The 18,421-nt window shown below is 39.4% G+C and overlaps 1 protein-coding gene across 1 annotated transcript in view; it reads left to right on the forward strand.

Annotated features, from left to right (window-relative positions):
• Nucleotides 1-13,758, forward strand: part of dipk1c (divergent protein kinase domain 1C) — a 39,868-nt gene extending 26,110 nt beyond the window's left edge. The window contains exon 4 of the mRNA XM_043688446.2: nt 6,042-13,758. Within this exon, the coding sequence (XP_043544381.2) occupies nt 6,042-6,245 (204 nt within the window). The 3' untranslated portion in view covers nt 6,246-13,758. The remainder of the gene's footprint in view (nt 1-6,041) is intronic.
• The last annotated feature ends 4,663 nt before the right edge of the window (nt 13,759-18,421 follow it).

Raw genomic sequence — 18,421 nt, forward strand, 5'->3', positions numbered from 1 at the left:
AGATGCAAAGCAATGATATGGCTTTTCTGCCATTTTTCTAATGCCTATATTCCTCCTGTCTCTGCCTATAATGGACCTTCATTTTGTCCTTGCTAATCCTTTTATTTTCACATATTTATAAAAGGAGAAATTGGAGAGAGACCACTTGTAGTGGTTTAACCTGAGGGCCTCCGGTGAGCAGAAATGTTGAGTCCCCACTCATGTAGCCTGTTCTTCTTCCACCTCTCACTTGGAACTCCCTTCTTCCCTCGAACCTTGTAGACACCTTCTTTTCCCTCTTGCACACTCTTCTCCCAGCTCCCTCTTGCCTCCTCCTTCTCCCAAGCCCTTGCAGCCTTCTTCTGTTCCCAGCAAAGCCTCTCCACAGTAACATCCCCTCCTTCCAAAGTTAGCTGACAGTAATCTCCCATTCAGGCACAACCTGACAACAGCATTCTGTTTAAAATGTTTTCTATAAACAGTCACATTTTTAATTTGAAAGAATACATCTCCACATTTGAAATTAAATCAGCTTCACACATGACATTAAATATTATATTAAAGTAACAATGTGAAATAAAATGATGGATACATAACTTGTTTTTAAACTTGCATTTTTTTCATAGCTTGTAAGTCATCATAAATATGCAACAATTGTGTAATTATAAACATGGTGGTAATAAGGGCATCTTTTGAAATTCATATACAATTGACCAAAAACTGGGAAGATTAGCAAGACTCATTTGTCAGTCCAGATATGCAACGACATGTGCTTTCAATATAATTCCCCGAGCACATTTTAATCAGCAACATTAAATTTATAAAAATCATTAACAAACTATAAGAACGGAAATTGAAGCAGATGGTAACATTTAAAGTATATATAACTGCCCTTTAAAAACAATTACTATTTCTGCCAGATCTTACAGGGAGACACTTGAACCACTGCCTGGAGAAGTAACAGTTTATCAGTGTTGTGCACTTTATTAATCTATAAACCAGCCAACAAATTCAAAAGATTTACAGATTCACCATGAGCTGTGAACCTCAAGAGCTGGCTGGTTGATTAACCCTGCTCCATTATTTACTCAGGCAAATAGCATCCTGCCCTTTGACATCCAGTTATGTTTTAAGAAATTGCTGGATTTTCACATTAATTGGCCTTAAACCTACTGCTGAAAGACAAGTCGGGTAATTAAGAGGTTGTTTGTTCAACAAAGTGATCAGTTTTATTGCCACAGAACCATGCTCACATAGAAAGGGAACTGGTTAAATATTTGACTTTGTTGTTAAATCTTTCCTTGAGTTATGAATTGTTGCTAGTGACTTAGGAAAATAATTTTACATTTCTTTTAAAATGACTTTTCTGACTCTTAATCTACTCTTTTTTTCTCCTCTCTTCACTTCCCATTCGGCACCTGATTGACTGATTTTAATGCACCACTAAAAGTCCCAGAAATTAGTTGTCCTCATTCTTTGTAACAAGTTGCAGAACAGAGAAGTTTCCAGCTAAACTGAGCAGGAAAAGCTTCTCTCAAAGGCGTGTGTCACTGGGGTGACTTTCTCTCTTTGAATTCCGGCAAGCCCTTAGCTGGGACAGGACATACCTAAGGAACTGTGGCAGGTCAAATGAAATGGTCTGAACTTGGAATGACAAATGGGTTTGGGTTAAGTCAGGAGGAACACCAGGTAGGATGTGTTTGGTCTGGTTAACTTATTGGTGAATGTGAGAAAATAACAAATTCTGAGGGGCATATTCAAAAATTCTCTGATGTTGAATGATCATCCATTCACTGGAAATGCAAATGAGGGATTTAGACATGGAAATCAGCAGCGATTACTTATTTACAAATTAATGTTTCTGGATTGGGGAGCATACTATTTCATTTAATTTTATTGTTAATGTATATTAGAGAAAGTTTAAATCCGAAATACTGCAGATACTGGAAATCATAGATAAATGCACAAAAGGCTGAAAACCCACAGGAGATGAGGAAGTGTCTGTAGTTGGGAGGAGAAAGGAGTGAGAATGTTTTCAGTTCTGTGGTCAGGGTTGTCACTTGGGAACATAGCTACTGGCTTTATCTGGATCTCAACCTCATATAGCAGGTTCAAGAGGTGTCCATCCGAATTTTTAAAGGGACAAGGCCTATTCAGGGAGTGGGCTCAATTGAGGCAACATGTGCGTTGCTTCTGAAAAGCAAAATAACAAATGCAAACAGCTTCAAGGTTGTGATTGTAGAGCATTAACTCTTCAGGAGGCAACCTGTCACTGCAGCCATGAAACCCCATACTTAATTCTTTTTAAAGACATTTTTACCTCAGGATCCAGAGTGATGAAATGGTAATGACATTGCCCTAATAATCCAGATCCCTGTGCTAATGTTCTGGGGATGTGGTGTTGAGTGCAGCATGGCAAATGATAACATTTAAAGTAAAACATTTATCTAATGACAGCTATGTAGTAACTGCCAATTGTCAGAAAGACCCTCTAACGTTCTGTAAGGAATGAAAATGCAGTCCTTACCTGGTCTGGCCAACATGTGACTTCAGACCCACAGCAGTATGCATTGAGTCTAAATTGCTTAGGTATGAGCATTAATGCTCAGCCAGTAATGCCAACTTCTCAAACAAATAAAAATCATCAACCCAATTAATCTATGAACACAATAATTATATGTCAACCAAGAATGTCTGCTGCCACTCTTGGGAATACTTTTAATAGGCAAGTACAAAACACACATGCCCAGTATCCCTGCCAGTACTCTTATGCTATCCAGTTTGGGTATATTTATTGTGCTTATTTAGATCCCACCATGTTTTTTGCTGGCAGGGAGCTTCACAAAGAATTTACATGTAGTTTTCCACATGCACAATGTGAACCTTTGGGGGGTCAGAAGAGACACAGGTGAAATCTACAAGCTTTCAAAATATACAGACTTAATCATTCCCTCATTATGCTGCCATGGAATATTGGCATCAGCAGCTTGGCCAGCATTTGGTAACCAATGCTAATTGCCTTTGAACTGAGTGGCCTGGCTACCCAATTCAGAGGGCAGTTAAGAATCAACTACATTGCTGTGGGGCAGTGCTCACATGCAGGTCAAGACAGCAGATTTACTTCCTTAAAGGGCATTAATGAAACAGTTGGGTTTACATGCCGATCAATGATAGCACTATGGCCACCATTATGAGACTAGTTTTCAATTCTATTTTTTTTAAAGTGAATTAAAATTCCACCAGCTGCTGTGATGGAATTTGAAAGCAGTTTCCCAGGGTAATAGCATTGTCTTTAGATGACTGGTTTAGGACATTACCACAACACCTTTATCTTTCCAAGTCATTTATGCATGCAATTATGGATATTTCAAACTCTATGATGTGATATATGTTTTGCCTGTCATGGTTTGCAATAGTTCCAGAGGAAGTTACTTAGAATTGCATTGAACCTTCAGCACAGGAGATTGCCATTTAAACCACAAGGTGTAATGCTATTGTTTGTGCTCCATGCCCTTCCATGTGCTCCATGTCTTCCCATTCTAGTGACCTCTTCCCACTCTAGGCTCAAATACTTCTACACCCTATCGTATGTTTTAAGTTATCTGCTTTTTTCACTCAAGCAAGATAAAGTATGAAAGACATCTCAGAAACAAATGACAGGCAGAGACTATGAGCAAAGTGTTTGAGTCACAAGCCAATACTAGTTGCTTTCTTTTTTGGGAGGAAGACATAGCCTGTGGGAGAAAACACATTTCTTTGAAGGGAAAATACTTTATTTGGTTGATTGCTGTTCACTGTGATGTGATAGTGAGATTCCCTAAACCAAGACACATCTCACTTCCAATTTTTCTCAATTAGATTTTAAATGAATATTTTCCTTATGTAAGAGTTGTTTTGGGTCACACTTTCACAGTACAGGTGCACAATCCTTTATCTGAAATGCTCGGGACCAGCTGGTTTCCGGAATTCAGAATTTTTCGAATTTCAGAATAAGTGACAGTTTGATGGTGAAAATTTTAAAACTCTTCCTGGCCTTGAGAGAGAATTGAGGCCTGCCAGTGCTGAGCCATGCCCCACATGTCACAGCTGAGTGACATGCATCAAGTGGGTGTCGACTTGAGTATTCTGTTTGCATGCCAAATAAACTTGTTAATGAGAAAAAAAAACTTTACCAAAAACCTTCAGACTTTGGAGCTTTTCGGATTTCAGATAAAAGATTGTCTACCTGTAATAGTGGAACTATAATTGTATGTCAGTATTCTTTAGGCCAAGGAGGAGCAATATCAGGCAGGATTCCTGCTTTTGCTTATTATTCAAAGATTAAATTCATGTTAAATATGTCTGTGTGAGTATCAGGCAAATTAGGATCAATGAAAGGTGCCTACCCCCAGAGCAATTATTTAATAACAACACTGTTGCTCATGATTCGTGAGAGGGTATTTTCATATGAGGTGTCTGATGGTGGCTGGTGTTCCCAGGAATAGTGTTTCAGGAAAAGCTGTTGGATAAATCACAGTTTTCTCCTTACATTAAATTGTTTTCCACATCATCAGCCCTTTCCTTTGACAAAGCTACTGTGTAACTGGTTCTGTCAGAGCATAGCAAAAAAAGCCTAAATTAATTTTCATGCCTCTTTTGTTCATCATTCCTTAAGGACCAATGACTATCTCCAATTAGCTGAGCATTATAACCGTTAGTGAGAATCTGGATCATTATTCTGATCCAGCCTGTCTTTTCTTTCATGTGTAGATGCCTGGACTGCTTTCTCTTAAGTCATCTTTGTTAAGACCATAATATATATGAGCAGAAGTAGGACATTCGGTCCATTAAGTCTGCTCCGCTAATACCATCCATGGCTAATGTGACACATTTTCTTGTGATTTTCCCCAAAATCCTTGATTCTCTTACAATTAAAAATCTGTATACCTCAGTCTTGATTATATTTAGCATCCAACCCATGACTACAAGGGCACTGCACTACTCAATCTTTAAACTCCAACGAATACAAACCCAACCTACTCAACCTCTCCTCATAAGTCAGTCCCTCCACATCTGGTACCAGCCAAGTGAACCTTCTCTGGATTATCTCCAACATTCGGTATATCTTTCCTTAGATAAGGAGACCCAACTGTTCACAATATTCAAACAGTGGTCTGGCTAGAATCTTATATACTTTCAATGAAACTTCTTTATTTTTAGATTCCATTCCCTTTGAAATAAAGACCAACATTCATTTTTGCTTTCCCTATTACCTGAAGTTGGATGCTAGCTTTCTGTAGTTCTAAGGACTCCCAAATCCCGCTATTGCATAGCTTTCTGCAGTTTTTCTCCATTTAAGTATTCAGCTTCTCTATACTTCCTGCCAAATGCATAACCTCACAGAATATTCTATATTCCAAGGTTCTGTCTGCTTGCTTAACCTGTCTATATCCGTCCACAGCATAATTGTGTCATCCTCATCACTTGCCTTCCCCACTTATTTTTGTCACCTATGAATATGGCTACAGTGCATTCACTTTGCTCATTTAGGGTCATTAATCTACACTACCATTAATATTATTAATGTACAAGTAATTGTGGCCCCAGCACTCCATTAGGTTGCCATCCTGAAAATGCCTCTCTTATTCCAAAGCATTGTTTTCTATTAATTAGTCAATTCTCCAAGCCTTTATGCAAGCTTTATGCACAACCACCTGATGAAGGAGCAGCGCTCTGAAAGTTAGTGCTTCCAATTAAACCTGTTGGACTATAACCTGGTGTTGTGTGATTTTTAATATTATCCAAGCTGATATACTATCTGCAGCACCATAGGTGCTTGTCTTATTAAGTAGCCTAATGTGTGGTACCTTATCAAATCCCTCCTGAAAATTCAAATGTATCGCATCTACTTGTTTGTCTTTATCTATGCTACTTGTTACCCTCTCAAAGATTTCTGGTAAGTTTATCAGGCATGATTTCTCCTTCGTGAAGCTTTTTGATGTGTTCCATCTATCAGTACGCCATCATGATATCATTACCTAAGCTCAGACATGATGATTAACTTTTTGATTTGCTTTTCACAGGTTATTTGTGATAAGATTTTTCGCCCCCTGTTCTCACCGAGGCTAAGTGAGCTAAGGGTGTATCACCCATTGCAAACCCAGTTGTATAAAGCAGTGCAAAGATGTGCTGAGCTGTCCGATCAGGGTAGTGTGGACAAGAAAACAATGGAGATTACATTCTCTGAACTATACAACTTGTTTAAGGCCTGCCAAAGAGACATGTGAAATCTAAACAACAAATTGTCTGGCCAAGAAGTCAAACAGCTGACTGTTGGAACTTGCTGTTGAAATGTGAAGCTGTTTACATGGTTTACCATTATTCTCATATTGTATATACCATGATAAGCAAGTAATGCGGCAGAGAGTCAGGAGATAACTAAATTGAGTTATTTAAAGCTCTATTTTAATATAACTAAAAGCTATTTCCTCCACCATTTGTCTCTGCTCATTTTGTAGTGGATGTTTCACTAGATGCTGTCGGCTGCCTCACCAACCCAGCAAGCTTTGCAGTGATGGTTGGGAGACATGGATCCCCAATAGTCTCTCTTCGGGAGGAATGTACTCCTCTTAAAAACATTATGGAGAAAAAGAGAGAAGAGACAAACATGAGCAATGGCAGGTTGAAGTGTTTTACCACTCGGATTGAACTCCAAAATTGGCTGGCCGTGCAATTGCTTGTGCCATATAGTTGGGTCCACTTAGAAGCAGTTGCCCCACTAAGACAAATAACAAAATAAAAATAGAAGCTTAATAGGAGTGGCAGCCTCTGTGAAGACAGCAACAGAGCAACAGAAATGACAGCATTTCAAGTCCACTATGACTCCTTTTTGGAAATCATGTGAAAAATTATCAGCTTGGCTTCACAGGTCAGCACAACATTGAGGGCTGAAGGACCTGTACTGCACTGTAATGTTCTATGTTCTATGTTCTAACTTGACCACCTTGAAGGCTGTTGGCTCTTGGTGACCCAATGTTCCCCATGGTCCACTCGGTGAAGACCAAGGAGATGGCTAATTCATTGAATATTGAACAGGCTGCAGTTGACTCAAGTGTGATCAAGAAAAGGCGTTATATAGGAACCGTTTATTCTGCAAATGCCATAGGGTGCGAGAAGTCGCTTAAGTAAAAGCATTCAGGTGCATGAGTAGTAGATGTGTGCATGCTTAGGAGTGGTAAGGCATGGTAAAGTGTGACCTCCACCACTATCACCTCCAGGGAGAAACTTAAATATCTGTAGCCAGCTGTTTCTTCTCGTTCAGCCAATCAACAGAATCAAATTGTGAGCACAAAACACCAAGTGTTTAAATTCAATGATCTTCTTTTAAGAGGTAAATTCTATCTTTAAATATGCTACCCTGGGAGATCACTGGAAATTGAATGGATGGGTGCTTGCTATAGATGTGATTGACAAGCCACATCCAAGGCAGGTATAACGGGCTAGAAAAAAGAACAAAGAAAATTACAGTACAGGAACAGGTCTTTCAACCCTCCAAGCCTGCGCCAATCCAGATTCTCTATCTAAACCTGTCACCTATTTTCTAAGATCTGTATCCCTCTGCTCCCTGCCCATTCATGTATCTGTCCAGATATATCTTAAATGATGCTACCGTGCCCACCCTACCACCTCCACTTGCAGCACGTTCCAGCCACCTACCACCCTCTGCATAAAGAACGTTCCATGCATATCTCCCTGAAACTTTTTCCCTCTCATTTTGAACTTGTGACCCCAAGTAATTGAGTCCCCGCTCTGGGAAAAAGCTTCTTGCTATCCACCCTGTCTATACCTCTCATGATTTTGTAGATCTCAGTCAGGTTCCCTCCTCAGCCCCCATCTTTCTAATGAAAATAATCCTAATCTACTCAACCTCTCTTCATAGGTAGCACTCTCCATACCAGACAACATCCTGATGAACCTCCTCTGCACCCTCTCCAAAGCATCCACATCTCTTTGGTAGTGTGGCGACCAGAACTTTTGCCGGAGATAGGACCTAATTCTGCATCACATACATTGATTCAACACATAGTATGTTGTAAGCTTTACAATGTAATGTGTTGATGCTGTCCATCAGTTTCTCTATTACAGAGGCTACTGAGAAAAAAAGAAGTGATTTAACATTGGCAGTTGTTTTAAAACAAGCACCACCAGATTAGCTAAGCGTCACACTTCTCACTTATAATTTTTGCTGATGTCTATGTCAAAGTTGTCCCCACTGTGTTTTGTCCACAATCTTAATGCGGTTTGTAAATGGCCTCAAAGACCTTGGAGACTATCCAGCTGGTGAAAAAGCCAATATATCTCATGAGTTAAAGTTTGTCCCAAAGCTCTTAATATAAATGCATATTCAAGCCGGACTAATAACACCGATGTCAATGGATATTGGATTTTTCTTGGAATGGATGTTTCGGTAATCAAGACCTTGCTTAAATATGGGAGGATGACTTATAAAATACAATCCTCTGTTTCTGATGTAAGTATCTTGTGAATGCTGAACTTGTACAGAAATCAGAGACATTGGATATTGTTAAACTTACTATTTTATAATAATCACATTTCCTGGAGCTAATTTTGCATCAAAGCTATTTACAGTTTCACTGCACTGTACAGCACAGTGACAAAATTAACTTGACTTTTTTGCTCCTGCTGAAGTTGAAGGTTAGAGATTGAGATTTACTTTCCAAATATTCAGGTTAACTACGGAATACCCAACACTCAACAATGAGTCACTGCCTCAGGGGCAACTCGATGGCCAAGTGGTATTCTTGCTAGACTATTAATCTAGAGACCCAAGTAATGGTTTGGGGGCCTTGGTTCAAATTTCATTGTGGTGAGAATTAAGAGTCTTATGACGACCATGAAACAATTATCAGGAAAAAAAATGTTTGGTTCACTAAGACCCTTCAGGGAAGGAAACTGCCATCCTCAGCTGGTCAGGCCCACATGTGACTTCATACACCTGGCAAATTAATTGACTCTTAGGCACCACCATTCAATAGGATCATGGCTGATTTGACTTTCCTCACATCCATTTTCCTGCATTTTCCCTGTAATCTTTGATTCCCCTACTGATGAAGAATCTATCTACCCTGGCCACAAGGACTCTGTCCCCACAGCTTTCCAAAGCAAGGAGTGTCAAAGACTCTCAACCATCTGAGAAAAGAAATTCCTCTTCATCTCATTCTTAAATTGGCACCCTTTTATTCTGAGGCTAAGCCTTTAGGCAATAAATGCTGGCTTAGTCAATGACTTTCATAGTCTGTGAATGAATAACGTTTTGAAACAACTACTGATTTGCTCTGATGAATGCTGGAATAGTTTTCACTATTCTTGTTGAACTAAATTAATCTGATTTATCATTGATTCTCTATATGCCATAATCTGCAATACGCAGTTTAATGTGCCTGCATAATGAGCTAAACTTTGCACCATTAACATACAATTATTTAATTGCAAAAATATACTGTATTCATAAAAAATCTTTATGTACATACACAGTTACTGAAGCACTTCTGTACAGTCTTTGCCTAAGAACAGACATTGGAATTTGGCCTTCCCTGTGGTTACAAAAATAAAGCATTTCTTACTCATCCAGGACTATAGTTACATATATTTGATGCACCAAGAGGGTCTGATAACTGAACAGAACCATATTGTGCTTGACATTAGATGCACTGATGTAGACACACAATGTTCCTTTTTCTGCTATTTGATATGTGGTCTTGACCTGCAATATTTTTCTTGCTTTGATGTTTATGTGAATATGATCTGTAAACTTTTATGCTAATTCTGTGTCTCTGGATTCAACCAATTGGCTAGCTTTCTAAAAGTGCAGAGACAGAATTGCCTTTGCGGTATTCCCATTCAGAATCAACACCACACCAAAATAAGCCTTTTGTTTCTCTTATGGGCCTGATTCATCCTGCAGCTTCAATTTCTTGTTATATTAGCATCTACAGTGATGGTTGGTTGCCAATTTTCATAATTGGTCCAGGCGAAGACTGCACTGGAATACAATGTGACCTGTGTACAGAAATGGTCCTCAATTGTTCAAAACATTTATTGTTATTGTAGTCGTTCTGATGGTTACATGCTCAAAAATATGCTTTCAGACTGTCTGCCAAACCAGCTGGTAGAATACACAGTAATGCCCATTACTTAAAGGACAAAAGATTACTTTATACATGGATTTCTGTTGTTATTGTTGCAGTTTGGGGACCGAAACTACTATGAGCTAGGTCTCCACTGTTTAGAACAATCATTTTGTGTCAGTGACTATGCAACAGCGAAGATTGATGGTATAATATGTAAATCCCATTATGGATGACCATAAGTCTGGCAACTTTTATATAGCTGATGCAACAGGAGGATTTAATCTGGCAGTAGTGACCCTTGATTGAATAGATCTTGGCTTCTATCTGGCACTTGAGTGCTCCTATGGATTACAGTCCAAAAAAAAAGAAATGTTCAACATACATAGCATGAAAACAAATGCTTATAGTTAACACATTCCAATATTGCTATTGATGTCAGAAGACCATATTATATTTGATTACTGTGTGGCTGTCTTATGAGTGCCTGTTTTTTGTTTTTGGAATCCAATTTAACCATGGGTTAAAAATATTCTGCCCTGAAAACGGACCCATGTTTAATGATTGCAAAAGCAGGTATGCAATAAAGGAAGTCTTCCAAATAAAACACTAGGTGTGTCTAACTGCTTTAAAACATGGGACGCATTTCTCCTAAGATTTTACTAAAATACCGAAACAAGTTCAATGTACAATTTTTAATAAAAGTAACGTTACTGTAGATTTTACTCATTTGAAACAAGTGAATATTGAGCATGACATTCCTAACTAACTGTAAATAGTATTGCTGTAAAAAGCCCAGCTTTGTTGAACCTTTTCATTTTGCTGGTAAGAGAACATTTCACAAGAAATACCAAAGTAATGAAGAATAAGTTTTGGAGTGACACGGTAGCTCAGTGGTTAGCACTGCTACCTCACAGCACCAGAGACACAGGTTCGATTCCAGCCTCAGGCAACTGTCTCTGTGGAGTTTGCACATTCTCCCTGTTTCTGTGTGGGTTTCCTCCAACAGTCCAAAGATGTTCAGGTGAGGTGAATTGGCCATGCTAAATTGTCCATAGTGTTCAGAGATGTGTAGGTTAGGTGCATTAGTCAGGGGAAATGCAGAATAATAGGGTAGGAAAATGAGTCTGTCTGGGTTACACTTCGGAAGATCTGTAGGGATTCAATGAAGATACTTCTATTATATTAGAAATGTTTGTTGATGAATGGACAGTGATTGTTAAAGGTGTTGACATGGAAAATACATGAGTTGGATACTTAACTTGATAGTTAACTGCCAATCACAGAAACACATTTGATGTTAGATACTGTGTTTAGTATTTTGTAAGCATGGTCTGCACCATATATGTTATGAACATCTGAAGGTCTGTGCTGGTTTGATATAATCTTCCAACCAATAGGACTTACAAACTGTATACCTGGCACTGAAATTCATATACTATAATACTCATGGTGTGTGATTATCAGAATAACATTTTGTCTTGACTATAGCATTCTGTTCGTGGTACCATTACTGTATAGTAGCTGTGTGAAGAAGCCAGCTTCAAATTTTTAACATACTTTCAATTACCAGGGTAGTTTAGGGTAGACTGCACTTTTCACGACTGAAAATGGTGCCTTTTGGGCCTTTAATTTAACAAGTTCATTCTCGAGGGCAATGCCTTGACCAATCAGAATCCATTGCCAGCCAATTATCATGCTCTTCTCACACTGTATAATTATATTCTTCCCCATAATATCAGTATTCTTGTGAATTACCTCATTGGTGCGAGAAAACTCTTAAAATATATCTTTCAGAAATATTGAGGATTAGTTTAGTTAATAAGTATTTCAATTTTTATAACATCTTAATAATTCCCAGTTGCTTTCCTTTCATTCACTTACTGTTATTTATTAAGTTCTGTTTACCAAATGATGGTGTGCAAATAGTGTCTCTTTATCGATAAAGCAAAATTTGTGCTGTGGCTAAAGGATCAGAGAATGAATCGTAAAATGGTTAAAGCACAGCAGAACGGCATTCATCCCATTTTATCTGTGCTGACACTCTACAACTTCCCTTGCCCTTTCCAGGCAGGCTTGGAACTTTCCCCCCCAGATAGTTATGGGAATTACTTTTTGAAAGCCACAATCGAATTTGCCAATAATACACACTCTCAGGCAATGCTTCCTAGATTCTAACAATCTGTGAAAAAGTTTCATCATATTGCCTTTGCTTCTTTTGTTGTTCACATTAAACTGGTATCCTCTGGTTATTGAACCTTCCATCAATAGCAACAGTTCTCCCCAGCAATTTTTCTCTAAGCCCGACATGATTTTGAACACCCCAATCAAATCTCCTCTCAATCTATATTTTTCCAATGAGAACAGCACCACTAAATCAATCCTGCATTCTTGTAAATCTATTCTGCACTCTCCAGTGTCTTCACATCCTTCCTCCAGTGTGATGAACAAAACCAGATGCAGTACTCCAGCTGAGGCCCAACTCACATGTTATAAAATTTTGCAAAAACCTAGATTCTTTCGTATTGCATGCACCTATTTCAAACTAAGGTTTGTGCAAGTCTTATTTTACGCTTTCTCAACCTGTCTGACACCTTCAATGTTTCATGAACATTTACACCTTCCTCCCCCACCCCCTGGCCTCCATACACCTGCCTTTCATTCCCCCACCCCAAATTTCTGCTGCTGCACTCCAAGACTTATGCTGTCAATCAGAATATGTTCCTATAAATTTTTACACTTCTGCATTTGGGCAGGCTAGCCTCAAATTACAAAGTCTGTCCTTTGTCCCTTTTTAAAGAGAAGTATCATGTTGGCAATCTTCCTTTGGCCAGAGGGAATCAAAAATAATCACAGTTGTTGTGTTATGTCTCAATGTAGGAACAAGAGATAGAGTAGACCATTCAGCCCATCGAACTTACTTTGCCACTCAATAGGTTCAGAGCTGACCGAACGCTTAAATGCCTTTTACTCACCCCACTGCTAAAGTATAATTGGTAATCAGAGATATATCACATCAAGAAAAAAAAAGTTTCCTCACCTCAGACATACATGCCTTATTCTTAAATTGTGCCCGTTGGTTCTAGAGTGCCCAACCAGGAGAATCACACTGCTTGCACTTTTCATGTCTGTCCCTTTAAGTAGCTTGTAAGTTTCAATGAGGTCATCATTCATTTTTCAAAACTCCAGAGAATAAGTTCAGTTTGTCCAATCCCTCTTCAAAGGGCAGTTCTGATATCCCAGGAAGTCTGGTGTATCTCTATTGCACTTCCTCTATAGTAATAATATAATTTTTCTGAGGTAAGGAGTTATAAATTGCACACAGTGCAATGGGTGTGGTCTAACTAAACTTCTATACAGTAAAAAAAACAAAATTTTACTACTCCTGTACTTAAAATGTTCTTACCAAATCAAAACATACCACATGCAGTATACCTTTAAAAGACACACTCATGGTGTCATCACAGTATCTTAGCATGTCACTTGAGGGTGTAAAGGACGCAGGCTCCACCTTGGCTGGAGCCATTTGAAGGATGAGACACTGGTAGAGGTTTTAATCAAAATAGCCTAATAATAGCGCTGCTACTTGTGTACCTGTGAATGTAATGTCTGCATGTAACAGTGAACTATAATAAACATTCCACTGGATTCTTCAATACCATGTTACCCAGAGCCTCTCCTATGTTGCAATAGATAACATAAGCATTTTCACATTAGGTAGATACCCTGCTGGAGACAAAGCACACGTGAAATGTCACCAATATTAATTATCTTACTTCCTTTAACAGCCGATGATACATTTTGTCTGGAGTTGGGATTTTATCTATTTTCAATCTGTAATCCCAGTATGGAAAAAGGCTGCTTTGTTTTGTCAACAACTTTAATTTCCCATAAAGGAGTGAATTGTACCTTACTGTACATTAACATGGGCAAATGCACCAGACAGAATTACAAGGTAATTATTTACACAGAGTGTATTATTTACACAGAGGGTGCAGGTTTATTTGACTTTGAAACTTTGAAAGAATTCCAAAATAAAGATTTCTGCTTAATATTATATCAAAAGCAAAATGGAAAACTGTGATGTGGCACACAGGTCTGGAGTCAGTCAGAATGGTAGAACAAACAAAATGAATGAACTTGCACAGAAAATGCTGTTTTTGCAGATTTGCAGATTTCTAATAAAGCTGAGGAATCTGTTAAATACTATGTTCTGTTGCCAGAATGCTTTAGCAGATAGAAGTCTTGAATGACTTGGATTTGAAAGCAAGCTGTGAGTTGAATATGGATTAAAGACATACAACATCTAATTATATGATGAAAGATCAGAAAGAAATAATTAATGGGTGTGTGAATGTTGCTGTAAAACTGGAAGGATCTCCCTAAATTGCTAATCTATTTGTAAAAGTATTGTTGCCCATTGGTGCATAGCTACTCAAGTTAGTAGCATTTTCAAAAACATTAGCTTACAGATTAAATTGACAAATCGCTGGTACTACTACAGAGGGTGGAGTACTTGAAATATTACAGGGGTATTAATCTAGAAATCCATTCTTTGGAGATCGGAGTTCAAATCCCACGATGACACCTAGGGACGTTTTGACTCACTTCATAAAATAACTAAAATTGAAAGCTACTCTCAGTAATGGTAACTATGAAACTATTATTGATTGCTGTAAAATCCAATTGTTTCATGAATGCCTTTTAGAGAGGGAGATCTGTCATTCTTACCTGGCCTGATCTACATGTAACTCCAGAAACACAGCAATATGATTGATTCTTAACTGCTCTAGCAAGCCACTCAATTCAATGGAAATTAGGGATGAGCAACAAATTCTGGACATGACTGCAATGCCCACTTCCCGTGAAAGTATAACTTAATGAAATAATTTGAAAGACTATTTGTATTTTTGAAATATATACTGGGAAAAATTAAAGTTTGAATACTGTAGCATTGCAAAGAATGTATTATTTGTTTTCTTATAACTCATGGATCATGTAACTTTTAGCGAAGTTGGATTTGATATTTTTGGAGTTAATACCAGGTAGCTTTGGGCTGAAAGGCTGCTTGACAATACCCTTTAGATTTGTTTGAAGTTGCAATTTGTCATAAACCTGAGAAGTAGTTGCATGCAGACCTCCCGAAGGCCAAAACAGAACTCTCTTTCTGTCACCTTCTGAATAAAACAAAAAAAAATTCTAAAAGGAAGAACTCCCAACTCAAGCTAAGACCTTGGTCCAACTGACTGGCTACTGAATTAAAAATCCACTTTCATCCTGCAGTTGATAACAATGTAATATCATTATCAAAACCAAAATAACTACATTTCATTCCTATGGTTCAAAAAACTAGTTCCTTTTTACCGATATTTTCCATCCATATCTTTGTAGAGATGCCTGTCTCGTGAATGAAAGTCGCCACCAGTAAAGCCCTCTTACTTGTTGCCGTGGCACTGCATCCTCCCCCTGGTGTGGCCCCACCAATGACTACTGGATTGGGTGGTGCTGCTGAGCAGTTGCCCTCCTGCTCTTGAGGAGGGCACATGGCTGTGCTTAATGGGGGTCTTTAATTGTCAGCCATTGACAAGAGGCACCCAGCTGCTGAGGCAGAATCAGCTCTTGCTTTCAGGCTCTTTGGTGGGAGCTCCCTCGCAAAACTAAATTCAGCCCCAGTTTTGAGCTCCTTTAGTTTTAGTAATTCATTCACAGGATGTGGCTGGGATAGTATTTATTGTCCATCTCAAATTACCTAATGGACAGTCAAAAGTAAACCACATTGCTGTGTGTCTGGAGTCACATGTCAGCCAGGCTGGGTAAAAGCAACAGGTTCATTCCCTAAAGAACATTTGTGAACCAGATCATTATTAGACTCATAATTCCAGATTTTTATTGAATTTAAATTCCACGATCTGTTTGGGAGGAACCCAGGTCCCCAGAATAACTCCTGAGCCTCAGGATTAATAGTCTAGTGATAATACCAGTAGGCTATCGCCTCTCCATTTTAGACCCAGGATAAATATCAGAGAGAAAAGGAGGGAAATTGACATGGGGTATGGAGAGGCGTTTGATGGGTGGTAAGTAAGGTGAATTTTGAAGAAGGAAGGGAAGAGAAAAAAACAGGTATTGTCCACTCCAAGTTTGATGTTTTGCACCACTTGTGCAACATTTCTGGGCTGGTTGGCTTCATTTAACACAATTCACTTGAAAAAGCACAAGAACTGTACTCAGCGTCTGCATCATGCCTCAAAATCACCCACAAGAATCAGTCTCAGTCTCAGCTGCTTTCAATAAAATTGCTAAACCGAAAGCATTGACGAGAGACCAAGACGTGTCCCCTAATTTTCCCCGGATAAATGTGTAAGTTGTGTGTTCTTTTTTCCTAACATCGCTAGTAGGGATTTTCTTTTTGACTCATTGACCTGTTTCAATTGCAAAGAGTCACATTTACTGGGGACCACATCCCTCCCTCAGATCAAAAAGCTGGCTGGCAGCTCACAGGTTTTAATTCAGGCCATCCCACAGAGATAGTACACCGCTGGCTGGAGGTGAGGGTGGAGGTTTGCAGGAGAGGTGAACCTATTCACGTGAGATTGGACTTCAGTCTATCTGGGCCAGGAGGATCCAACCTCAAGAGCTGCTGGCAATCTGACTGGCCTGGAACAACTAGTGGCCACTGTTGGTACTACAGGCAATGCTTAGGAAAGAGGAATATGGATCCTGAACTTAAAAGGTAATTCCAGGGTTTCCAAACAGATCACGGATTCTAGTGGAAAGATGGAGAGGGACTGAGGGTTTAAAACCATGGGGTATGATGCAAAGAAGGTTACCATACTAAGTGGAAAAATGGTCCCTCAATTGACATAGTGGATGCCATAAAGGAGGTATCCGTCATTCCATCCTGCCTTTTATCCAGACATGTAAAGGTAATAGCATGGCCTTACATTTTCTCTCACCCAGTGGTACTCCAATGATTGAAGCAGAACAAAGTCCAAGGATAACCTTTAATCAGCAACTTAAGTCCTAAGGGTGGTGTTTGGTTGACACCTTGCCTGCACCACCTCCTGCCCCTTTTACATGAGGTACGGTGGGGTGAGGGGGGTGAGGGATGTTGGTCAAGCCAGTGGCTGACCACCAACTTTAATTTACATGTCCCCCCACCCTCAATCACCAAACCTCCAGATTTCCAGTACACTGGTGGGCTGGGGATAATATTCATCCCCTTCAATTCCTTGGTTTTCAAGATCTACATGGAAGTTGTTAGTGGTTTAGACAACAAACTATTTAATACCAGGTTATCCAAGAGGTAATGCAAAGGCCCAAATGTGGCCTACCCTCAAGCTTCGGATTATTTGAGGATACCATGAGGAGATGCTCCTCCAATCAGAGACGACCATTCTCTGGAAGTAGCATTTGAGAAAAGTTAGTTTATATCTAAAAATGAATTTCTGATTAGAGGAGCAACAAACTGTGGGAATGTAGGTAAATTCATTCAACCTGAGGCCTGCAGACCAGGAATGATGACAGCAGGAACAATTAATCTGCTGAGGGTGAAAGGTTGGGGGAAAAAAAATCAGAGGTACCACATGTCATCTGGTCGTGTGTGAAGGGAAAGAGGTTCCGAGTCATCAGGCAAATGTGGGGGAAAGGCAGGTTGGTGTGGCAAAAGTGGCTTTCCCTTATCTGCATAGGTGACAGCTTCCTGTAGAAGCAGATCAGAAGGTACAGTGGGCATCTGAACCCTCAGGACTAGAAATACCACAGAGAGAGAGAAAGGGCAAGTTGAGTAGAGAAGGTGAGTAAGGGAGTGTGTGCATGTGGTTGGCCATCAAAGGGGAACAGAGTGTGCACATATCAGAGAAAGGAACAGCGTGTTGATAAGGGGGAGTAAAAGTGAAAGTTTGCAAGCAACTTGAAGAGGGAAAGGGAAGACTCGTATGTGTACGAGTTGTGGAGAGGTAGATGATATATGCATGTAGGAGAGGGCAGTTGAGTTTACACACAAGATGCACACAAGGAGGAAAGTGTGTCAACACTAAGAGGGGGCCAAACACACAAGCCCTTCCCGTCCACATTCTCCTCTAGCAAAACCTAATTGCAAAGCAAGTTCACAGAGGAGGCAAGACTAGGTTGAAAGGCAATTTGCTTCTTTTCCCTATTTTCATATGAATGCTGCCAAGGCCAACTCATGACATGCACCCCTGAGGTGAACACATGGTCAGCATTAGTTAAACTCACACCCTTAGCTTCGACATGGTCCAATCCTGCCTTTTCCTGGTGATCAGAACTTGGGGCCTAATCTATATCTCTCTAGGTTT

This window comes from Chiloscyllium plagiosum, unplaced genomic scaffold, assembly GCF_037043375.1.
Source record: "Chiloscyllium plagiosum isolate Xiang-an unplaced genomic scaffold, Cpla_swu_hap1 HiC_scaffold_4, whole genome shotgun sequence".
NCBI classification, from domain to species: domain Eukaryota; kingdom Metazoa; phylum Chordata; class Chondrichthyes; order Orectolobiformes; family Hemiscylliidae; genus Chiloscyllium; species Chiloscyllium plagiosum.